The sequence below is a fragment of the Gallus gallus genome, chromosome 5 (assembly GCF_016699485.2).
Source record: "Gallus gallus isolate bGalGal1 chromosome 5, bGalGal1.mat.broiler.GRCg7b, whole genome shotgun sequence".
NCBI lineage: Eukaryota > Metazoa > Chordata > Aves > Galliformes > Phasianidae > Gallus > Gallus gallus.
The window spans coordinates 38,676,031-38,695,668 of NC_052536.1; the positions used below are offsets into that span (position 1 = coordinate 38,676,031).

Sequence of the window (19,638 nt, forward strand, 5' to 3'; positions counted from 1 at the left end):
CCTCATAACAGGGACTGAGTTAAAAATAAACACTTGTTTTTCTCCAGCAACTTTCTGTCAAACAGCTCAGAACAGTTTTTAGACCTGGAGGTATATCTTGGGAAAGCCACAGAAGCAGCAAAGATTTACAGAGCTTGATTATGATGGACAAAAACAAGAAATGCACTTAATTTCCGTAATAATTAATTACATGGTTTCTCTCTCTCTTTTTTTTTTTTTTTTAATTTACTGGTTAATCACTTAAACATAAGCCCTTTGAGAGTTCAGCTAAGCACCTTTCATTATGGGCAGCTTATGAACATACAGATATCCAATTTAATGAACAAAGCCTTACAATTTCCCTGGTGACAGATGAGGAAAATAAGGCACAAATGAGAAAGTAATTCACAAAACATCACAGAGGCCTGTGGCACAAATACTCAGCACTTCTATTCTGTTGATTTTAACACAAGTAATACGTTTGTTTTTAATAGTTTTACATTCTTCCCTGAGGTAACACATCATTTTCATTACAGAACATTACTTTTTATTATATTTAAGTCCTAGTGGCCTCCATCTATGGAGACGGGTCTTACTACCACAGTGAAGCTTTGTTACACTCAGTCACCTCCCTGATGCAAACTGGGGGGCTCTTTACATTCAGGATTCCGAGTCAAGTGCACAGCAGTAGCATCAAGAAGATAACAGATGCTGAGAAGATAACACAGCTCCTGCCACAACGATACCTAACACTAAGTGCAACAGGAGTGAGTAGATGGCTGCAGTTAGAGGCAGTACTGAAGGACACCAACCTGCTGCTGGCGAGCCCCGACGCCCTCTGGGTAGAGGTGCCAGTGGGAGTGAAGGTAACCCCCTGCCATCCGAAGGTTCTTCATCGTGACCACAGACCCATAGGCCAAATCTAAATGGGAAGGAACAAGGGAAAAAAAAAGCATAAGGCAGCTCTCCTACAAATACGTCCCGCGGGCAGCCTGCAGTGCTCCCATTAGGCATGCGTGTTCCTGCTTTGTTTCGATGAAAGCACATTTCCTGATTGAAGCGTTAATCCAAAGAGCTCATTGCAAGCTTTTCTTCCGTCACCATCCACTATTCAGTGAAACTGTTCTAAAAGTTTCAATCAAATAATATACACGTCTCCCAAATCATTTTAACATAAAGAGAAGCGCTAGGTTCTAGGTTAAAAAGGTGAAATCCCTTTTTGTTGTCTGAAACAATATAAAGGCCAAAAAAAGTGAAGGTGCATACACACAAAACTGTCATATCTATCCTGCACTGCCTCACAGAAGATGTGGTTCTTAATCAAAACTCCCACATATTTTGACAACTCAGAACAGTTTACTCCTTTGGACACTCACGCTCTGGAATGGAGACATTATGGAGATTGTTCCCAATCAGCTGGGACTGAAAGGCAGAACTGAAGAAACCATCCCCAGGGCCACTAAAAAACAGAGCAAAGAATGTGATAATTCAAAGACTGGCAAAACAAGCATACAAGGTCCCATTGTGCACTATCAGATTGTTTTTACCAAAATAAAAAGAAAACCAGATAAAAACAAAATAACAGACTTGGTCTCAGGAGAAGAATGATTGGGTTTTCCTTAATTGCATCTCTAATGTTGTGAATCACAGCTGATACGCACACTCTTGCAGGAAATGGACAAGGACACGAGAACACAAAAATGTTCCTTCTGGCACTGAACAAAGCATAATCAGTTGTCTTTGTGGGTGCTCTTAGAACAAACAAAACCCACTGCCAGCTAACATCTAACAAAGCCTCTCCTCAAGGTTTCCCAAGTCTCATTTCTGCTGAGTAGTAAGTGGTAAAACCAGCTGACCTGAAAAAACAATAGATTTAATTTTACATTCTTGTTAATGGTTAAACACTTTTTTCACCTCATCTCTTATGGCAGCGTATGGGAAATCATTATTGGACTATTTTAGTGCTGCTTTCCAAATAAAAAGCCCCCCTTAGCAAAAGGCATTCGGACTACAGTTCTCTCTATAGGAACACCTACCAGACATTTTTCATCGCAGTCAAAGCATTTTTCAGGAATGCACTGCCTTTTTTCAGGGGAAGGGAGGGGAGGCTGAGGGAGGGAGGAGCGGGGGGTGCTTTTTAATTTAAAGAACAACAACAAAAAAAGAATGGATTGAGACATTTTCAGGTCCAGGAAGAAAGGAGGAAAAAAAAACTGGATACAGAGGACTTGGTCAGGATATTCGTTTCACATGTCAGAATGTCTCAAGCTCAAATTCTGTTTCACTGCCAGCTTGGCCAGAGCCCCTCTCTAAGAACAATGCAGGAGTCTGGGAAGGGAATTAAACAAAGACACAGCTCATGGCTGTGCTTTTGATGCTGTAAATGGAGAAATCCGTAATCAATGGTCTTCAATTCAGAGACTACAGATTATTTTTCTTCTGTAGAAAAAAAAAAAAAAAAAGAAGTGAAATACCTTTTATTTAATACTGCAAAATGAACAGCAAACATTGCCATGTAGAGGGTGAGCGGAAGCAAGATGAGGCAGAGCACTCGAGCCAGGAAATGCTTCCCAAACATGACCTGGAACAAACACAGCCTAGATCAAACAGGGAAAGGAAAACACAAGTGCACAAGCTACTAGATACACTGTCTCCCTATGCAGATTGAACGTAACGAGGACTAGGTATGTTTCTCCACAGATACCAGTTGGCTTAGCAAGGATACTCTCACACTCCAACTTCTTTTGCTGCTCCTCAGCCAGAAGTTACAAAGAGTCAGCAGCAAATCCTCAGTGTTTCAGCTGCCTTGACACAAAAGCAGAGCAATCCACCTAAATCACTGACAGAGGCAGTTTGTACACAGCTGTGCCAGATTGTGATTGCGTGATCACATCCTGCTAACTCTGCTGGTCATAGAACAAATCATCTAAATACATGATGGGCAATAAACAGCTGTGGGACAAGAAAATACCATCAACGGTCATTCACAAATAACTACAAAGCTGATTAAGCCAAACGTACTTACCTTTTCTTTTTCCTAACATGGAATCTATCATACAATCATTAAGCAAAGCATCTTCTACCCCTTGACAACAGATCCAAGGAATTCAGAAGTAATGGAAAAAGTAACAGATATAAGGGAAAGTTTTTTATGATAAGGGTGGTGAGGCGCTGCAATAAGTTGCCCAGAAAGGTGGTGGATGCCTCATTCCTGGAGACAGTGAAAGTCAGGCTGGATGGGGCTCTTAGCAACCTGATCTGGCTGTAGGTGTCCCTGTTCAATACAGGGAGTTAGACTAGATGGCCTTTAAGGGACCCTTCCAACTCAAATGACTCTATGATTCTATGAAAAAGAGCTGAACATACTACAGAAATAAGAATTTACTGAAGCCAAGAGAAGCAGCTGCTCAGCACAGGTACTTGAGCAGAACGCTTAACAGCTACTGGACGCTTGGAGAAATGCTGACTGATGGCACATAACCAAATTTATGCAGCAGTGGCCCATGAGCTAACCTCCAGTCCCCGAGGCAAAACGACTGAAATAGAAATCTTTTTCACAAAGATCAAAGCCTACAACTACAGACTTCAATGCAAAGTCAAAAGAGAAAACACTTGAAGGACAGCATCAAGCAAGCTAGAATAGAGAACCAAGATAAGCTGAGAATTCTAGGAATCAAACTAGTCCCCAAAACACTGCATGTAAATGACCATGAGTAGTTTCCTAACAAATGCAGAGGTAAGTTATTCAAACTTCATGGGTTTAATCCTCTTTTTTTTTTTCCCTTCCTCAAACACCACAGTTGCCAAATATTTAGGTATTCAGAAAGAAGCATCTACCTTCTGGAGTAAATTTCTTTACATATTCTAACACCCAGGGGCTTGCTGCTTTTGCTGCCAGCAGCACAAATGAAATCACTGTGCAGCCGTCTGTTGGCAGAAAGCTTAGACATGATGGATTTGTTCCATTTCAAATGCAATTAACTGACTTTGCTCAAGAAGTGCTTCTCTGGAGCTGGAACATTGCATCTTTGCCGCCCATACTGATTCACATTAATCAGAGAAAACAAATCACACAGCAGGAATAGGAAAAGTCCCCCAAGTACCCCACTGTTTATGAGACAGGACAAAAACAGTAAGTGAAAGAAATAGAATTTGCAAGCTTCGTGAGAGGCTGAGACAAGGAGAGAACCGAACACCTCTCAGAAGAGGTGCTTGAAGAATTATTTTTTATCCTGCTGGTTGCAAAACAGTAAATGGCCTATCAAGACACTTCTCCCAGTAGCAGATTCCACAGTTGCCAGTGGGCAGTATATTAGATCAGGGCACCCAAATACACCAGTGAATTTCTTAGAGCTTGTAAGAATTAAAGGTGAGTGAAATCAAGCAGTCTCTGGCTCTCACCATCCTCAGGACAAACTGAAGAGACAGCCCATTACAGAGTTTGCCTATGGCTCCTGATGGGCTACAGAACACTACTGCTGGGCAACCTGTGATGCTATACTCAGAAAGTACAGCCTGAGATTGCTCTGCTTATCATATTCTCGCTCTGCTTATCATATTCTATGATTCTATGCTTATGCAAACCCAGCACTGCCAGACACACCTGTCTGCCAGGTAGCATGGACTCCTCAGGAGGTCAGTAACAGAGCTGAACATCAATCATCACGCTTTGGGCCATTGTACAGCCATTCCCAATGAGCATTTGCAAAATAAAATTCATCCAACAGGAAAAAGCAACAACCTTTTTTTGTGCTTTTATGAGATTATATACACGTTTTTAAAAACAAATGGTAGTAGTTTTTCCCATCACAATGCTCATCTTTAATCATCATAATCTACCTCAGATGTCTGTTTGCTGTCGATGAAGTATCACTGTTTGGCTATTTCCATGGTTAACAAAAACTAAAACTACGCAGGTAAAAGAAAACAAAGCAAAATAAGGAAATCCTTAACATAAATAAGTTTTTGACACTCACTAGTGACAAATTGAGGTCCCCCAGCAAGTCCCAAAGGTCATAGATTGTGTTCAGACCAACCAGCAGGACTACAAAAAGGCCAACAAACTTCACCCCCATTGCTCCAGCAAGGTTCACCCCTGTCAGACTCAGCCAGAGCCACCAGGAGGCAGAGAATGGCCTGCAGGACAGAGAGATGAAAGCAGAGAATAAATTATGGTTACACGAATCGGCAGCTGTGGTCAGAAAAACAAACAGCAAATCACTACCCCATAGAATTACATTCCATTTTCCTCTCAGGAAGAGAACATGAGTAACAGAAAAAAAAAAAAAAAGAAAAAATAATGTGTTTCTTTCATTCTCTGATGATTCTCATGATGCAAGGATTCCCTTGATGCAGGGTTCAGTGGAGCCCATCACATCAGTGTAGGCAGCCCTGTATTTCCCCTTTAAAAAAGGGAGCACAGACATCATGTATAAGCTGAAATATCATTTGAAAGAAAATGTCACATGTAAAAGGTCTGAAACCAGAATTAAGACTTCATTAATGAATTCCATAAAAATGCAAGCTTACATCACTCAGAAAGCTAAGGACAGGGAGGAGGGCATCAGAAAAAGAGCAGCTGCCTTCAAAAAAAGCAGAAAGGCCACAGAGAAGAACATTTATCCAAAGAACAAATAAAAGCTGTAGCAAAAAGCAATGAAATTACAAACTAAACTAAAATTGAAGCAAAAAGCTGAATGAGGATGACAGGAAATTTAAAAGCCTTTTCCTCCTGACTCCTGATGCCTCGATACCTGTGTTTTGATTAGAAACCCCTCTGCCCTGCTATGCAACACAAGAGATAGAGCTGGCTTTTAATCTACATAAAATCGACTGGGTAAAGCTAATCTTCTTTTCAAAGACATGAGAAAAAAGTTCAGGTCATGGCACACACAGCTGCATCATGAGCTGATCAAACACTGCCCTATATCTTGGTGCTTGCACTCCCTGGGGCAAGTGATGTCGATTGGAATGGCCTCACATAGCCCTGTAGGACTCTGTGGGCTGTGTTTCAGCCGTGCCTGCTGCAATCGTGCTAAGACTTAAAGGATCAATTCTTGAACACCACATGAAACAAGAAATGCTGATTCTAAGATTTTATGCCTACAAATTCAGCATGCATTGTGTGGTAACTGCTCTCTCGGCCACAAAGAAGCCCTCTGGAATATCCAAACAGCTATAAATTACTGCTCCCCTTGGATAAGTCTACAGCACATATCCTAACCATCATCCTAACTGTATTTCTTAAGTTTTTAACCTCTTTAAATCTAACAAATTACACGCTCTACCTCAGCTAGCAGGATTTATAAACACTCGTAGGATTACAGTCATGGTAAAGCTCTGTTAATGTGGCCTGGAGACAAAGTGACTGAGCCAAGACAGCACATTAATATTTTTGCCATTAAGGAATAAAGCCTCGGCAAACTACAGACATCTTCCATTCCTCTGTCTCTAACCAACAACGTCCCATGCCACATTCTTTCCAGTCAAGGAGTTTTTTAAAACTTTAAACTTCATTTTAAAGATTTACCATTTCATAACCACTATTTCTGCTGAAATTCTTCTTCCTGAAAAGTAATGTATTTAAGTCTCTCTCCCAGTTTACATCAGTCTTAATCCTTTCTCCCTTGTTTCACAAACCCTTATACTAAAGATTTATCTCCTCTACCATTTTCACCTCCAAGTTTCCCGGAACAATCTAGTCTTGGCCATTCATACAGACTACCAAGTTTCAGATGTGTTCAAGCACTTAATCCACGCAAAAGTTGGGTACCTACTGTTTAAAATATATATATATATCTTCATCTTACCTATCTGCACAGGAGTTACACTTCACCATACTCAGAACAGCTCCCATAAGGAAGAACATCAGAATGGGGTCAAGCAGAATATACTGAGACAAAGTAATACAGCCTGTATCTGAAGACACAACAATGGCAGAAACGTTTGCGGTTACAAAGTGAACCAAACATGGCAGGAAGGCAGTTTATTTGGTGTAGCTGAGTCAAAAAGAATAAGGACAATTTTAGAACCTGAAGCAGGTTGGACCAACTCAATGTCTAATTGGGTGAGAAATAAACTTTCACTCACAGAAACCAGGCAGCAGAGCAGTACCTGTGAAACAGCACTCATGGTGCGCTGTTAACATATTCAGATGGAGAGTGCTGCAGACAGCAATGATTAATCTACTAAAGCACCAAAATGCCTGAGGATGATGCAGAAGGAAAAGTCATCTTTCAGATATCATCTGTAAAAAATGAACATGACTTGGGAATTCTAAGTCCCTGTGCCTCAATATCTGCATCTCCCAATAACGCTCTGATTTGAGCAGATTCATTTAAAATGCTCATTGCTTCACTGTTGGCTCAATTCCACAAAGAACATTACTTATTTCTTACTGTGAACTCTTCCACAGTAGTGCAGCTGGTTATTAAATATCTCTGCAGTTCATATGGGAGACATCAATATTTCACCAGTCGGCAAAATTATTCCTGACTGTGCGTGTTGTAAAAATTCTTAAAAGTGATGTGAAATGTAGTCCAATGCTGGGGTCATGCACATAACAGAGATACCAATAAACATTTGACTGTAAAATCCTCTAGAGGATTGCCAAGTAAAAAGCCTCATATAAAACAGAATGACTTTGCTTTTGGGAACCTCTCTCAGTAGGCATAATAACCTGCTAGGTAACACATGGTAAACCAGAAACGACATTCTCTGAATTCATCTATTCCACTTTGCTGTAGTAGGAACACCTACCAAAAATAAGGATGAAAGCTGTGAGTAAGGCTGCTGGCAGTGACTTGGACAGCTCCAGCACTGTGAGGTAGGCAAAGGGTACCAGGCAGGAGCCAAGGAATGCACAGAACTGTAGGAAAAGAAGATAATGGGAGGAGTTATACCCTTCCCCAAGGTGAAGGCACACACATCCCTTTCCTTCCTTCATGCCGTATATCCATCAACAACAGAAGGTGCCTGAAGTCACTGAACTGACTCACTGATATCACCAAACAAAAGCCAAGTGAGCAAAGATACTGCTCAGAGAACAACGGTTCCTTACACTGTTCTGTCTCTAGAGGTGTCAGGAACAACAGTTAGTCATTCTCCATCTAGACAACATCAGACATTCATAAAAACAAATGTCAAGCAGACACATTGTCCAACATATTCAACTGACTTCAACAAGATATTAGAATATAAAATCTAAGAACACAGTATATCTCTATCTTACATTTTTAGCAGACCAACATCATCTTCTCTAGACAAATGAGAGTGACGGTAGCTGAAGGTCAAAGAACAGAGAACTCGACTCAGGGAAATGTAGAACCATGAGTAGCTAAAGATTGGGTAAGTAAACCAAGGAAATACACCTTCCAGTTTTCATCCTTCTTTCTAGGCACCAGCAACTGGCAGCTCTTTTGGCTGGCATTATCTGCTGCAATGCTTATGGCTCTAAGTCTCCCTTGGTAACAGCAAAGCCAGGGTTTCAGGCAGAATACCAGTCTGAATAGTAATCTCCTCACTTTGGCTAATTCAGCTTGGTGTCACTGGAGGCAGAATGATCCTGGCTTTCTTGAGATCCTTGGCTTCCAGCCATCAGGGACTCCAGCAAAGCACAGCGGGATGAGCAGAAACCCAAGCTCAGCACTGTTCCCTTCGTAGGACAGGCAATACACCTGTCCCACTCAAGACTATAGTCCCTTTAAATTCACAGTAAGAGACACCCTCTAGAATCACCTCACTTTTCACAAAGCTACTCACAGCCAGACATCAGGATTTACTCACAGTACGACTACCAGCATTCTTTTAGGGAGCTGAGAGACAAGGCACAAGGCTACACAGATCTCTGATCTAATCCAGTAAAGCTGCTCTTAAGACAAAATACTCTGTACTGAAAAGCACAGGAGAGTTAAAAATCTTGATACTAGCCTTTCATGCCTTACCCCTCTCATTCCCATGTAGTTGTGCTGTTCGTATCTGTCCCCTGGCTTTTGGAAAGGAAACGTTCCATCATATCCACTCAGGTAGCCAGCAAGTCCAATCAGCATCTGAAAAAAAAAAAAAAAAAAAAAAAAAGGTGAAAGAACTGGTCAGGAAAACCCAAAGAGAGAACCCAAAACAGCAGCAGGTAAGATTTTCATACAAGCTAAGTTCAATTCACAGCACAATAATTTAATTCAGACACATCATCCAAACAATGGTTTCTGCACAGAATTCACATGCATCCATATTGCCCTTGTCCAAAAGGAGCATCAGAAGGGATCAAAACTTTGGCTGCCGACTGCAATGACAACTGCAGGCTTGCAGCCCTGTGTGTGGGGCTTGGCAGATTGAATTCTGTCTCTATAGATGCTCCCACAGCTCCCCACTCCCACAGCTTAAGGAGGCTCAGCCTGAAAGGATAACAACCTGAGGTAGAAGAAATGCAGCCTTATCAATGCTGCGCAAACCACCTGTTACTGCTAGGACAAGTTCCCTTACAGCACAGCAAGCCACGGCTTCGTGGCAGGCATCTGAGCTGCAGAGAAGCCATCGAAAACCATTTGCTTCCTTTAGTCTGTGAGCTTCAATTAAACATCCTCTCTGGACCACACAGTTCATTTCTCAACTTCCATGCGCTCCCAGTATCCAGCAGCAACACTGATTTGTTTCCTCATACTCAGCATTTCCACAGAGAGGAAGAGACTGAAGCTGAGGCTCGGGATGCAGAACGCAAACACCATGAAGCCAACAACAGCCAGGAAAGGTGTTGGCATTCACCACAGCCATCTACCAGAAAAAAGGGGATGAGTCCCGTGGCTTCTGAAGCACACGGCGCAGTGCCATTTACCTTCCCCAAAGGAGGATGGACATCAAAGAAGAAGGTCCGGTTAATGTAGTAACTTCCCATCTTCCCAAAGTGGGTTTCATCCCAACTGGAAAAAATAAACACAGAACAACCTACTGCAATGCTGACAACTGTCAAAAAATCCAGGGTGGTTTTCTTCCTCCCATTTTTCATCGTGTCAAGGGTCACTGCCGCACATTCTATAAGGGACAATGCATACATTCACTGGGACGACAACGTGGCGCGTACTTTAGCCTTATCAGGCAGGGTCTTTTCTAAGATTCTGATCCCCGGCCCGTACCAGACGTGCGGTGGCTCGGGCAGGCGGTGGAAGCGGGAGGCGAAGCTGAGGAGGGTGACGAGGCCCAGCGCGGCCCGCCAGCCCGCCGGAGGACGAGGAGAGAGCGCGGAGGCGGGCGGCGCTCCCTGCAGCCGGCGGGTTCCCCGCTGCCGGAGCGGGCCCGACCCGGCCCTGCCGCCCCCCGCCGCCGGCATGGACGGGGCTCCGCCGCGCGGCAGCAGGCCGGGCGCAGGGCGAGCCGGGAGGCGGAGTGCGGGGCACGCCGGGAGCCGTAGTCCTGCCGGAGCGCCGGGGCCGCAGCCGAGATGAGCTCCGCCGCAGTCAAGGTACCGGCGGCTTCGGGAAGGGGGCGGGCGGCAGCGGCGGGCAGAGCCGCTGGAAGGCGGCGTTTCCCCGTCCCCCTCGCTCAGCCGGCCCGGGCCGCGCTCCGGCCGCCACCGGCTGGTTGGTGCCTTTCTATCTGCCTCGTTGCCTTCCGCTGCCCGCAGGATTGCAGAAGGGCGGAAATGGTGGTTAATAAAGACGGATCCACGGCTCTGCAGTAGCAGTGCTCTTGAAATCATGGAGGGAAGCAATTAACTTAACGCGGTTTAGTCACAAATGACAGTGCAGGCTGCAAAGAGACAAGGAGTTACAGAGAGGGTCAAGAGAAACGTCTCTGCCAGCTGAGGGAGCAGGGTCTGCAACTGTGTGGTGAAAGAAATGAGATCGCAAGCCGAAAAGTTGTCAGCCAGGTCCCCAGGAGTCAAATAGTATCAAATAGTATCTCACAGACACCCTATGCTTCCCTTACATGTATATATATTTAGAAGTCATCGTTCCTGTTTCTTTCCCTGCAGCCCAGTCTGAGGTTGGGCTGGTACTGATGGGAGGAGGGCAGCAGGAGCCCCGGGGATCCTCGTCCAGGAGCTGGCAGCCGCTGCCCAGTGAAACAGAAGCGCTGCACACAGCTTCGGTTCCATCGCTTCGTTTCCCCGTGCTGCGTTTCTGCACTGGGAACTGCTGTGAGCCTGACAGTCTCTCCAGCTGTCTTCTTTATCCAGGACAAAAAGCTAGAGAAAGAAGCACGGCTCCTAAATTTTTACACCGAATAGCTTAGGTTGGAAGAAGGGACCTTAAAGATCAGCGACCTCCAAGCTCAAAGTTGATTAATCTGTTCTGATAGCAGGGCTGGGGCTGCAGCACAGCACGTGGGGATGCATGTGCAGCTGGCTGCAGTTCCCAGGACTGAATCCAACTGGCTGGTTACCTGTGTCCTGAGCATAGATTTGGGGGCGTGGTGCTTCACTCATTGGCTCCTAAATCCTTCCTCTGTCCCAGCTGAGTTAAAGGGTAAAGAGAAGCAGCAGTTCTTTTATTTCGTGGGCTGGATTGTACGCGCTGACCATGGCTTCAGAAAAGGTGAGAGCTTGGTTGGGGTGAAAGCATGCGGGAAAGCTGCCTTGGTGCTGGAGTTCAGATGAAGATGAGTTGTCTGCCCTCTTGGTGTTCGTCTTGATCAGCAGTAGCTCATCTCAATTGGAAAGATGCTGGTTGTGCCTTCCTTGGCTTGGAAAAGCTGGTTTATGCTACTGAAATACCCAGTGCCTGGTGCTTGGCACAATCACTGAGGAATTAGCTTCAAAAATACGTGAGAGAAGTTAGCAGCATCTGATAGGGACAAAGAGGGAAACCTTGCAGGGGATAATTTTAAGATCACTTGCTTGTTGCTGAAAAGAGATGCAACTGAACATTCAGAGGGCCAGAATGAAAAAGAGGAGCATTACTTGTACAGCCAGAACAGGAATAGACACTTCCAGAAAGAAGCTCTCTCCCCTGGCAAACCTTGCTCTGATATATCTTAAGGCTTCTGAAATGCCTTCTGGTCATGCACTGCCCTCCTTTAAAATACTCTGGTATTCCCACCACATAACCACTTCACCTGTCTTTTTCTTTTCAGCCAATACTTTACAGCTATTTCCGAAGCTCCTGTTCATGGAGAGTGAGAATCGGTAAGAACTAGTTTTACTGTCTTGGTGTTGCTATGGTATCCCCACCTTTCATTGACAAGATTAGTCACTTAATAGAGATCAGCAAACATGAACCTGGGACAGTGACACAGCATTTACCTCAGCCTGCTCTGGAGTGGGAGCGAACACTACAGGCTACCTGTGTACTACAGGATACCTGAGCTGCAGGATGAGAGAGGAGCAGACAGGAGGTCTTCTCACTTAGTAGGGAATCCGAGGGTTTCATCTATAGTCATCCAACATTCGAGCAGGAGAATGTACATGGCTGCTGCAAGCTTCTCCCCAGTTTTCCATACTGGAGGGCAGAAGCAGCAGCTCATTGCTCAACTGTGGACAAGCCTTGCTCAACAGGCTTTGGAAGAATCTTCTGTTCTCTTAGTATTTTTTTTGCAGATTTGTGTCTGCAGCTTGTTACAGGAAACCGCCTTTGTAAAGCTAACATGATGCAAGTGGCTGTTTGTTCCACACTATTTCAAGGGACACTAGACTCTTTTTTACACCTATATGGCCCTAAGAACCAAATGGGGGCTGGGAATGGACCCTACTTAGACTGAGACAGTCTTGAACACAGTTTGGAAGGTGAGTACAGGATCCTCTGCCCTACCTAAGCCTCCGTCAGCAAGTGCTGTGCTGCAAAGAGCAGCAAAGCTTGTTTTGAATACAGTATTTTTGCCAAGACTGCTCTTTGGTCCTTCATTTACACTTGGTCCCTCTTAAGAGTGCTATCTTCTCACTGGATTCAGGCTGCCTTTCTTGAAGGATAGGGTCTTTTTTAGTTTTAAAGCCCTTTTTTCCCCAAATGGAGATAGTAACATTTCCATGAGACCACTACCAATGAAACTGGTCTCAGTGTGCCTGTCTGAAGCTGTGTACTCTCTTCTCCCTAGCGCTGGCTCTTAAAGGGATTGCCTATGACCAGGTGCCAGTGAACCTCGTGAAGGACGGGGGGCAGCAGGTAAGGATACAGCTACCATTGGTCCCTCCAAGGATACTAAATGTGGGAGAGTTCAGTAGGAGAATTGGGATGAGCACTAAGGAAAGTTACTAAATTCCTCACAGTTTCTCTGTAGTAGTTGCTTTCAATCAGTATTCCCTGGGACGCAGAGTAAAAGGAGATGACTGCAGGAGAGTAAAGATTTTGACCTCTGTCTTAAAGATTTGTGATTGAATTTCATAAGTCTGAAGATCTTTTGCTCCTGCTTAGCATGATATAACCAAACATGCCTAGCATCAGGAAGGGAGGGCAGAACGGAGAGGGGCATCCAAAAGATGCCAAATGATACAGCACAAGGCTTCAAATGGCCTGCCAAAGGAAGGGCTGTGTTGCCAGAAGAGATCTCCAATTAGAATGGTGATAGTGATACTGCTGTACTGCCACCCATCCTGGGCTTGGCATTGATGGATTATAAAGAGGTAAGGCAATCTCACCTTGGGTGAAGTAATCTCTGAGCCTCAGCAGGAACTTGCTGTAGTAGGCTAATAGCACAGCACAACTTACTATGCTAGCACTGAGGCAGAGGGAAAGGCCAAGATTAAAAAAAAAAAAAAAGAAAAGAAAAAAGAAAGCCCTGTGGGAGCCTGAGGAAGAAAACAAGAATAAATTCTAGTAGCAATAATCCTGGGTTCATTTCTACAGTTTTCTGCTGAATTCAAAGCAGTGAATCCAATGAAGCAAGTCCCAGCCTTGAAAATTGATGGTATCACCATTACACAGTCGGTGAGTTAACAGCCACATCCCTGCTAACCATTGAATCAAGCTGCTGACCAGAAGGCGGGGGGGAAGCTTTCCCTTTGTGTTCCCTGAGACCTCTCATCTGTGTATTGCAGAACAAATAATATTTGTGATAAAGAATCCCACTTGGGGGGAAAAAAAATAGCATGTAACCGCTACTGGGAAACTCCTGTCAACTCAGCTTTGGTTCAAAATCCCACCTTTTACTGAGCAGTCTGTAGTCTGGCTTAGAGTGCTGTGCCATGGTTTGTCTGAAACTACAGCAGGTCTAAATCAGAAGGTCTTAACCAAGCATCTAAGGGGATATGCTGTTCCTCGGACTAGGAATGAATTCTATTTGAAAGCTATTGTATTCTGTTGGAGCAGCTAGAAATTCCTCTTTCCTAAGTGTTCTGGATGTATACTTTTCTACTTTTCCCCTGCTCTCCAATAACCTTCCCTTATCTCTTTGTTCATTACAGCTGGCTATAATTCAGTACCTAGAAGACACTCGTCCTAACCCGAGGCTCTTGCCCCAGGATCCAAAGAAGAGAGCCCAAGTCAGAATGATCTCGGATCACATTGCTTCTGGCATTCAGCCACTCCAGGTATTGCCTGATCATATCTACGTAAATGAGAAAAACAGGATGGATTGCTAGGAGTTTGTAACTTTTTAAAGCTCAGTCTCTTTATGCTGTTGTTGGCCAATAGAGTGGCAGATTGTAAGACTGTTAGCAGATGAAATCTATGCTTAGCCTCTGCCTGATCTGCCAATGGCAACAGGATTTCATACAAAGAAAATCCCATAGCGCCCCACAGTTCTTTCCAGAAATAACTGAACCCATATGGTTTCAGGTATACAGTGTTTCAGGAAGACAGAGTGAGCTCAAGAACTTGGGCAGAAGAATACCGTGGCAGCTTCTGTTACAGAAGAACAGGTCTAGGAGAAAGCAGAGAACATGGTTCAGCAAGAGAGAGGTCAAGACTGACTCAGCAGGCCGAGTTCAGGCAGGGCACTCAAGCTCGGCAACTCTTAATCTTCCCTCCCTAAGCAAGGTCCAGCCAACAGCAGTCCTTCTAATCTGGAGGTTGCTTGCCTTCACAGAATTTGAGTGTCCTGAACAAAGTGGGGGAGAGAAAAATGGAATGGGCTCAGCAGTGCATCACATCTGGATTCCAAGGTACATCCTGCATCCAAAATACTCAGCACTTTCACTACCCATCAAAACTGTGAGGCAGCATGCTGCACCCCTGGAGCCCTGCTTTCTCCTCAACCAGGCTGGGAGGCACAGTGCTCTTCCTGCTCAGAGTCCCTTGTCCAGGACTGCTAGCTCTCTAAGGTCTTGGAGGAAAAATGCTGTCCACAGTGTACTTCCACTGCTGTGCATGGAAGAGCTAAAACCCAGGGCCATCCTCTATGCTGCCACAGTTGATTCACCCTGAAGTATGAGGGCTGACAGCACTTCTGCTTTCCAATCAGCTGCTCCAAAAGTAGTGCTTTTGGGTTTGAAGTTCTATCAACCTATATTGGTATTCTTTTGTCTAAAGAAATCTGATGGCAAACTCCTACAGAATTTGGCACATAGCAGAGTATTTCTTTACTAGCCTGTGAGAAATAGAGAGCTTTTTGTTTCCTCCAAGCTTTCCCCCATATGCTAGAATGGCTGGCCCATCTCCACTTCTGGATACTGAACCTTTCTACTTTTTCTCTTCCTACGCTCACATATCTCCACACTGTGCTCCTAGGACCTCATCTGCATTGCCTGAAATAGCTGAAATTACCTGGGTCCTAAAAGACTGAAGGAAAACTAAAGACTCCTGTAACTATGTTATTGTAGGATTTCTGTTCTTTTTAGATTCTGTCCTATATTGCACCTTTTTCATCCTCTTCTCAGAGTTAAAATGTCCTTGTTCATAATTTGCAGTTAAAAAGGTCTCTGGGGTTCCTTTCAAATGAGCTTCCAATGCCTTACTTCAGTATACCACCTCTCTTGGCAGCACTAGAACAGATTCTGCAGCACACTGCTGGCCGCTACTGTGTGGGAGATGAGGTAAGTATCAGAGAGTTATGTATTGTGTAATATGTCCCAGCATGTTCCATTAACTGGGAATTAGTTGTAGAGACACAGCACAACCATATCCTGTGTCTTGCACTACACGCAGTGTCTATACTATAAGAGAAATAGCAGTATGAATCCTACTTAGGCCATTACTGACTTACAAATAGCTACTGAGATGTTTACTTGTCCCTGCCTACGAACTGCTGATGGCCAGATCCTGCACTTCTGTCTAAGGTCTGTGAACTGGCTGTCATTAAACAATGTGGGAACAGGATAAGTACTTCTGTTGTACACACATGTAGAGATAGGATCAGGAAAGCCAAGGCACAGATGGAGCTGAATTTGGCAAGGGATGTGAAAAATAACAAGAAGGGGTTCTATAGATACATAGGCAGGATAAGACAGACCAAGGAGAGTGTTCCCCCTCTAATAATTGAGAATGGAGAACTGGCTTCCTGAGACATGGAAAAAGCTAAGATACTCAATAAGTGCTTTGCCTTAGTCTTCACTGGTGGTCAGGCTCCCCATGTCTATCAGGACCCTGAATCTCTAGGTGTGGGTGAGGGGAGTGGATTCCATCCCACTGTAACAGTGGAACAAGTCCGAGACCTCCTCATGAAGCTGAATGTACATAAGTCCTTGGGGCTAGATGATGTGCATCCCAGGGTGCTGAGATAGCTGATATGGGTGCTGAGCAACTCTCCATCATATTTGAAAAATAATGGCTGTCAGGTAAAATCCCCAGTGACTGGAAAAAGGGAAATATTACTTCCATTTTCAAGAAAGGGAGAAAAGATGACCTAGGGAACTACAGTGGACAGGGGAAGTGTGACAGGTGTCATATACCTGGACTTCTGCAAAGCCTTTGACATGGTCCCTCACCCTGTCTCTCTAAATCGGAGAGGTATGGATTTGAAGGATGGCCTCTTTGATGTATTAGGAATTGGTTGGCTGGATGCAGCCAAAGGGCTGTGATCAATGGTTCTGTGTCAGGGTGACGGCACCAAGCTGAGCGGTGCAGTCGATACTTTGGAAGGAAGGGAAGCCATCCAGAGGGACCCGGACAGGCTGGAGAAGTGGGACCATGCGAACCTAATGAGGTTCAACAAGGCCAAGTGCAAGGTGTTGCACTTGGGCCAAGGCAATCCCAGGCATTTATACAGATTGTGGAGAAGGACTTGGGGGTCCTAGTGGATGAGAAGCTGGACATGAGCCAGCAGTGTGCACTTGCAGCCCAGAAGGCCAACTGTATCCTGAGTTGCATTAAAAAAGGGGTGGCCAGCAGGGAGAGGGAGGTGATTGTCCCCCTCTACTCGGCTCTTGTGAGGCCCCATCTGGAGTACTGCATCCAGGCCTGGGGCCCTCAGCACAAGAAAGATGCAGAATGGGTCTTGGAATGGGTCCAGAGGAGGGCCACTAAGATGATCAGAGGGGTGGAGCACCTCTCCCATGAAGAAAGGTTGAGGGAACTGGGCTTGTTTAGCTTGGAGAAGAGATTGCTCTGGGGATACCTCACTGTGGCCTTCCAATACTTGAAGGGAGTGTATAAACAGGAGGGGGAATGGCTGTTTACATGGGTTGATAATGATAGGAAAAGGGGGAATGATTTTAAACTGAGACAGGGGAGATTTAGGCTAGATATTAGGAGGAAGTTTTTCCACTCAAGAGAGTGGTGATGCACTGGAACAGGTTGCTCAGAGAGGTTGTGGACACCCCATTCCTGGAGGCATTGAAGGTCAGGCATACAGGTTGTTCTGACCCTTTCCAAGCTAGAGGCAACTCAGACCTCTTCCATTTAGCAGTCTTGTTTGGTAGACAATGAGATCCTTCCTATAAAAGGTGGGAAAATACTAGCAATGAGATCTCAGGCTGGAAAGTAATGTGTGCCCTGAAAGGTGCCCACAGCTTTGTGACCTGGGTGTGGAAACAGTTGCCTTTTGTGGAGTTAAGCAGCTAACTGTATTATATATAAGGAGTGTTCTTTTCAGATTGCAAGTCTCTGAGCCTGCATTATCATTCAACAGTTCCTGATCTTGGTGGCGCTCTTTGATGCTCCTTCAGTGCAAACAAGCAAAATTTACACATCCTTTCCCAGCCATGCAACACCTATACCCATCTCCCCAGCTTCTTCCCCTGAAGCTTGCCAGCACTTGTTTCCTTCCTGACAGTTGCTTTAGAAGGACTGTGTTTGAGGTCACCAGGATCAGCTGATAATTACAAAGCTCCCTAAGTGCTGATAGCTTTTGTGCTAGTGACTTCTGTAAGTATCCTTTCCTATCACTGTTGTGGCATTATTAATGCTCTCTTAAATAATGGGATTGTTGTGACAACTCCTCTGTTCATTCTAAACCTATCTATGAAACGATATCAGATACAACCAGCTGTAAAAGTAATACTCTGGTCTCTTTTCTGTGCTCCATTTGCAGGTATCCATGGCTGATCTGTGCTTGGTGCCTCAAGCTGCCAATGCTGAAAGGTAATTAAGGCTAAGCTTGAGGTGTTCTTCAAGAGCACCAGACTGGCAGAACTTAACTTCTTCCTCTCCTTATGTTAGGAAAGATAAACATCCTGCCCTATCCAATTATAGATGTTTCTCTGCATGAGTTTCTGTCATAAGTTCTTTGTCTCTTGGAGGCTTTTGGAAATGAGGAGCTGGTCTTTCTTCCCAGAGGCCCCTGGAGGAAGCTTGATCTGTGTCCTTAGAGAAAAGCTAAGGTTGCCTGCACCCTACATCCTCTCTCCCTCTTTGCCCCGTACCTATGTTGCACAAGACTGACTGTATTTGTTTAAAGTCCTAAACCTATGCAAGTAGTGGCTGCAAGATTCCCAAGAAACCCATACTGCCTTCTTACCATAAGCTGAACACTGTAAAAACCTAGTGAAAATGGAAGAACTAGCTTTTCCTTTAGCATTTATTTTTAAGCCTGCAAGAATCAACTTCTCTTAATGCAGATGTGAGATGTGCAGACACTGGGCAGGCACAGAACACTGCTCTGTCCTGCTCACTGGCTGTCTGACTGTATCTCACAAATCCTTTTCCTTTTGCAGATACGGTGTGAGCCTGGATCCATATCCTACAATAACTAGAATAAACAAAGCTCTCCTGGAGTTAGAGGCATTCAAAGTAAGCCACCCATCCCGACAGCCAGACACTCCTGCAGAGCTGCGATCTTGAGGCCCTTCTACCCATTAAATCAAGTACCTGGAGTGGCAAGGATGACAACAGCTACAGCTCAAGTAGGACTTGAGTGCCAGCAGGAAGCCCTGTACTGACATCTCACTATGCAGGACAGCTGATTTGATCTCTTCCCTATGTCCAGCAACAGTCTTGCAGAATTAATAAAGGTCTGTTCAGAGCAAAGCTATAATCAGAAATATATAACCAGCTCACTCCCATATGCTGAAAATTATGCCAATCTCTTCTTTCTCCCATTCACAGATAATGCCCTGTGCATTTTCCTAGTCCTTAGCAGCAAATTGTTTCCTAAAGAAATAAATCTCACATTACATGCCCTCCTTCTATATCCTAATCATGTTGGTACTTTGACTATGAGGAACTTTCAAGCTGCAGCAGCAAATCTCATTCTGCTCGTCTGAAAAGAAACCAAACGCCTGAGTCATCTTCAGAGCACCCCAGAAATTCCAGCCCTATAGGTCAAAAAGGAAAACCTGTAGATCAAAAGAGAAAAGAAGCCTATAACTATGTTCCTGTGCAGGTTTATCTCAGATCTCACTGAAAGTTCTGGCACCCA

General features: G+C 44.6%; 2 protein-coding genes across 9 annotated transcripts in view; one reads left to right on the forward strand and one right to left on the reverse strand.

The window, feature by feature from the left end:
• POMT2 (protein O-mannosyltransferase 2) overlaps positions 1-10,322 on the reverse strand; it is a 28,174-nt gene extending 17,852 nt beyond the window's left edge. The window contains exons 1-9 of one of the 3 annotated variants that reach the window (XM_025150894.3): positions 10,107-10,322; positions 9,809-9,893; positions 8,922-9,026; positions 7,738-7,846; positions 6,789-6,897; positions 4,956-5,115; positions 2,454-2,560; positions 1,356-1,438; positions 792-901 (exon numbers count right to left, since the gene is read on the reverse strand). In XM_025150894.3, coding sequence (XP_025006662.2) covers positions 792-901; positions 1,356-1,438; positions 2,454-2,560; positions 4,956-5,115; positions 6,789-6,897; positions 7,738-7,846; positions 8,922-9,026; positions 9,809-9,893; positions 10,107-10,300 — 1,062 coding nt within the window. In that variant the 5' untranslated portion in view covers positions 10,301-10,322. Of the gene's footprint in view, positions 1-791; positions 902-1,355; positions 1,439-2,453; positions 2,561-4,955; positions 5,116-6,788; positions 6,898-7,737; positions 7,847-8,921; positions 9,027-9,808; positions 9,894-10,025 lie in introns of all 3 variants that reach the window. The other 2 variants (XM_025150895.3, XM_025150896.3) reach the window with 2 other exon arrangements.
• A 24-nt stretch (positions 10,323-10,346) lies between these two features.
• On the forward strand, positions 10,347-19,416 carry GSTZ1 (glutathione S-transferase zeta 1). 6 transcript variants are annotated; one of them, XM_015287397.4, is made up of 10 exons: positions 10,361-11,507; positions 12,046-12,097; positions 13,003-13,070; positions 13,752-13,832; positions 14,309-14,434; positions 14,682-14,834; positions 14,932-15,007; positions 15,825-15,877; positions 18,313-18,362; positions 18,935-19,416. In XM_015287397.4, exons 1-10 carry the CDS (start codon positions 11,493-11,495, stop codon positions 19,059-19,061), a joined length of 801 nt encoding a protein of 266 aa, XP_015142883.1. In that variant the 5' UTR covers positions 10,361-11,492; the 3' UTR covers positions 19,062-19,416. The 6 variants fall into 6 exon arrangements, 5 of the variants coding, with proteins under 5 accessions (XP_015142883.1, XP_015142882.1, NP_001264391.1 ...); XM_015287396.4 differs by having other exon boundaries at positions 10,361-10,432; NM_001277462.2 differs by lacking the exon at positions 14,682-14,834 and having other exon boundaries at positions 10,361-10,432.
• Positions 19,417-19,638: the final 222 nt, after the last annotated feature.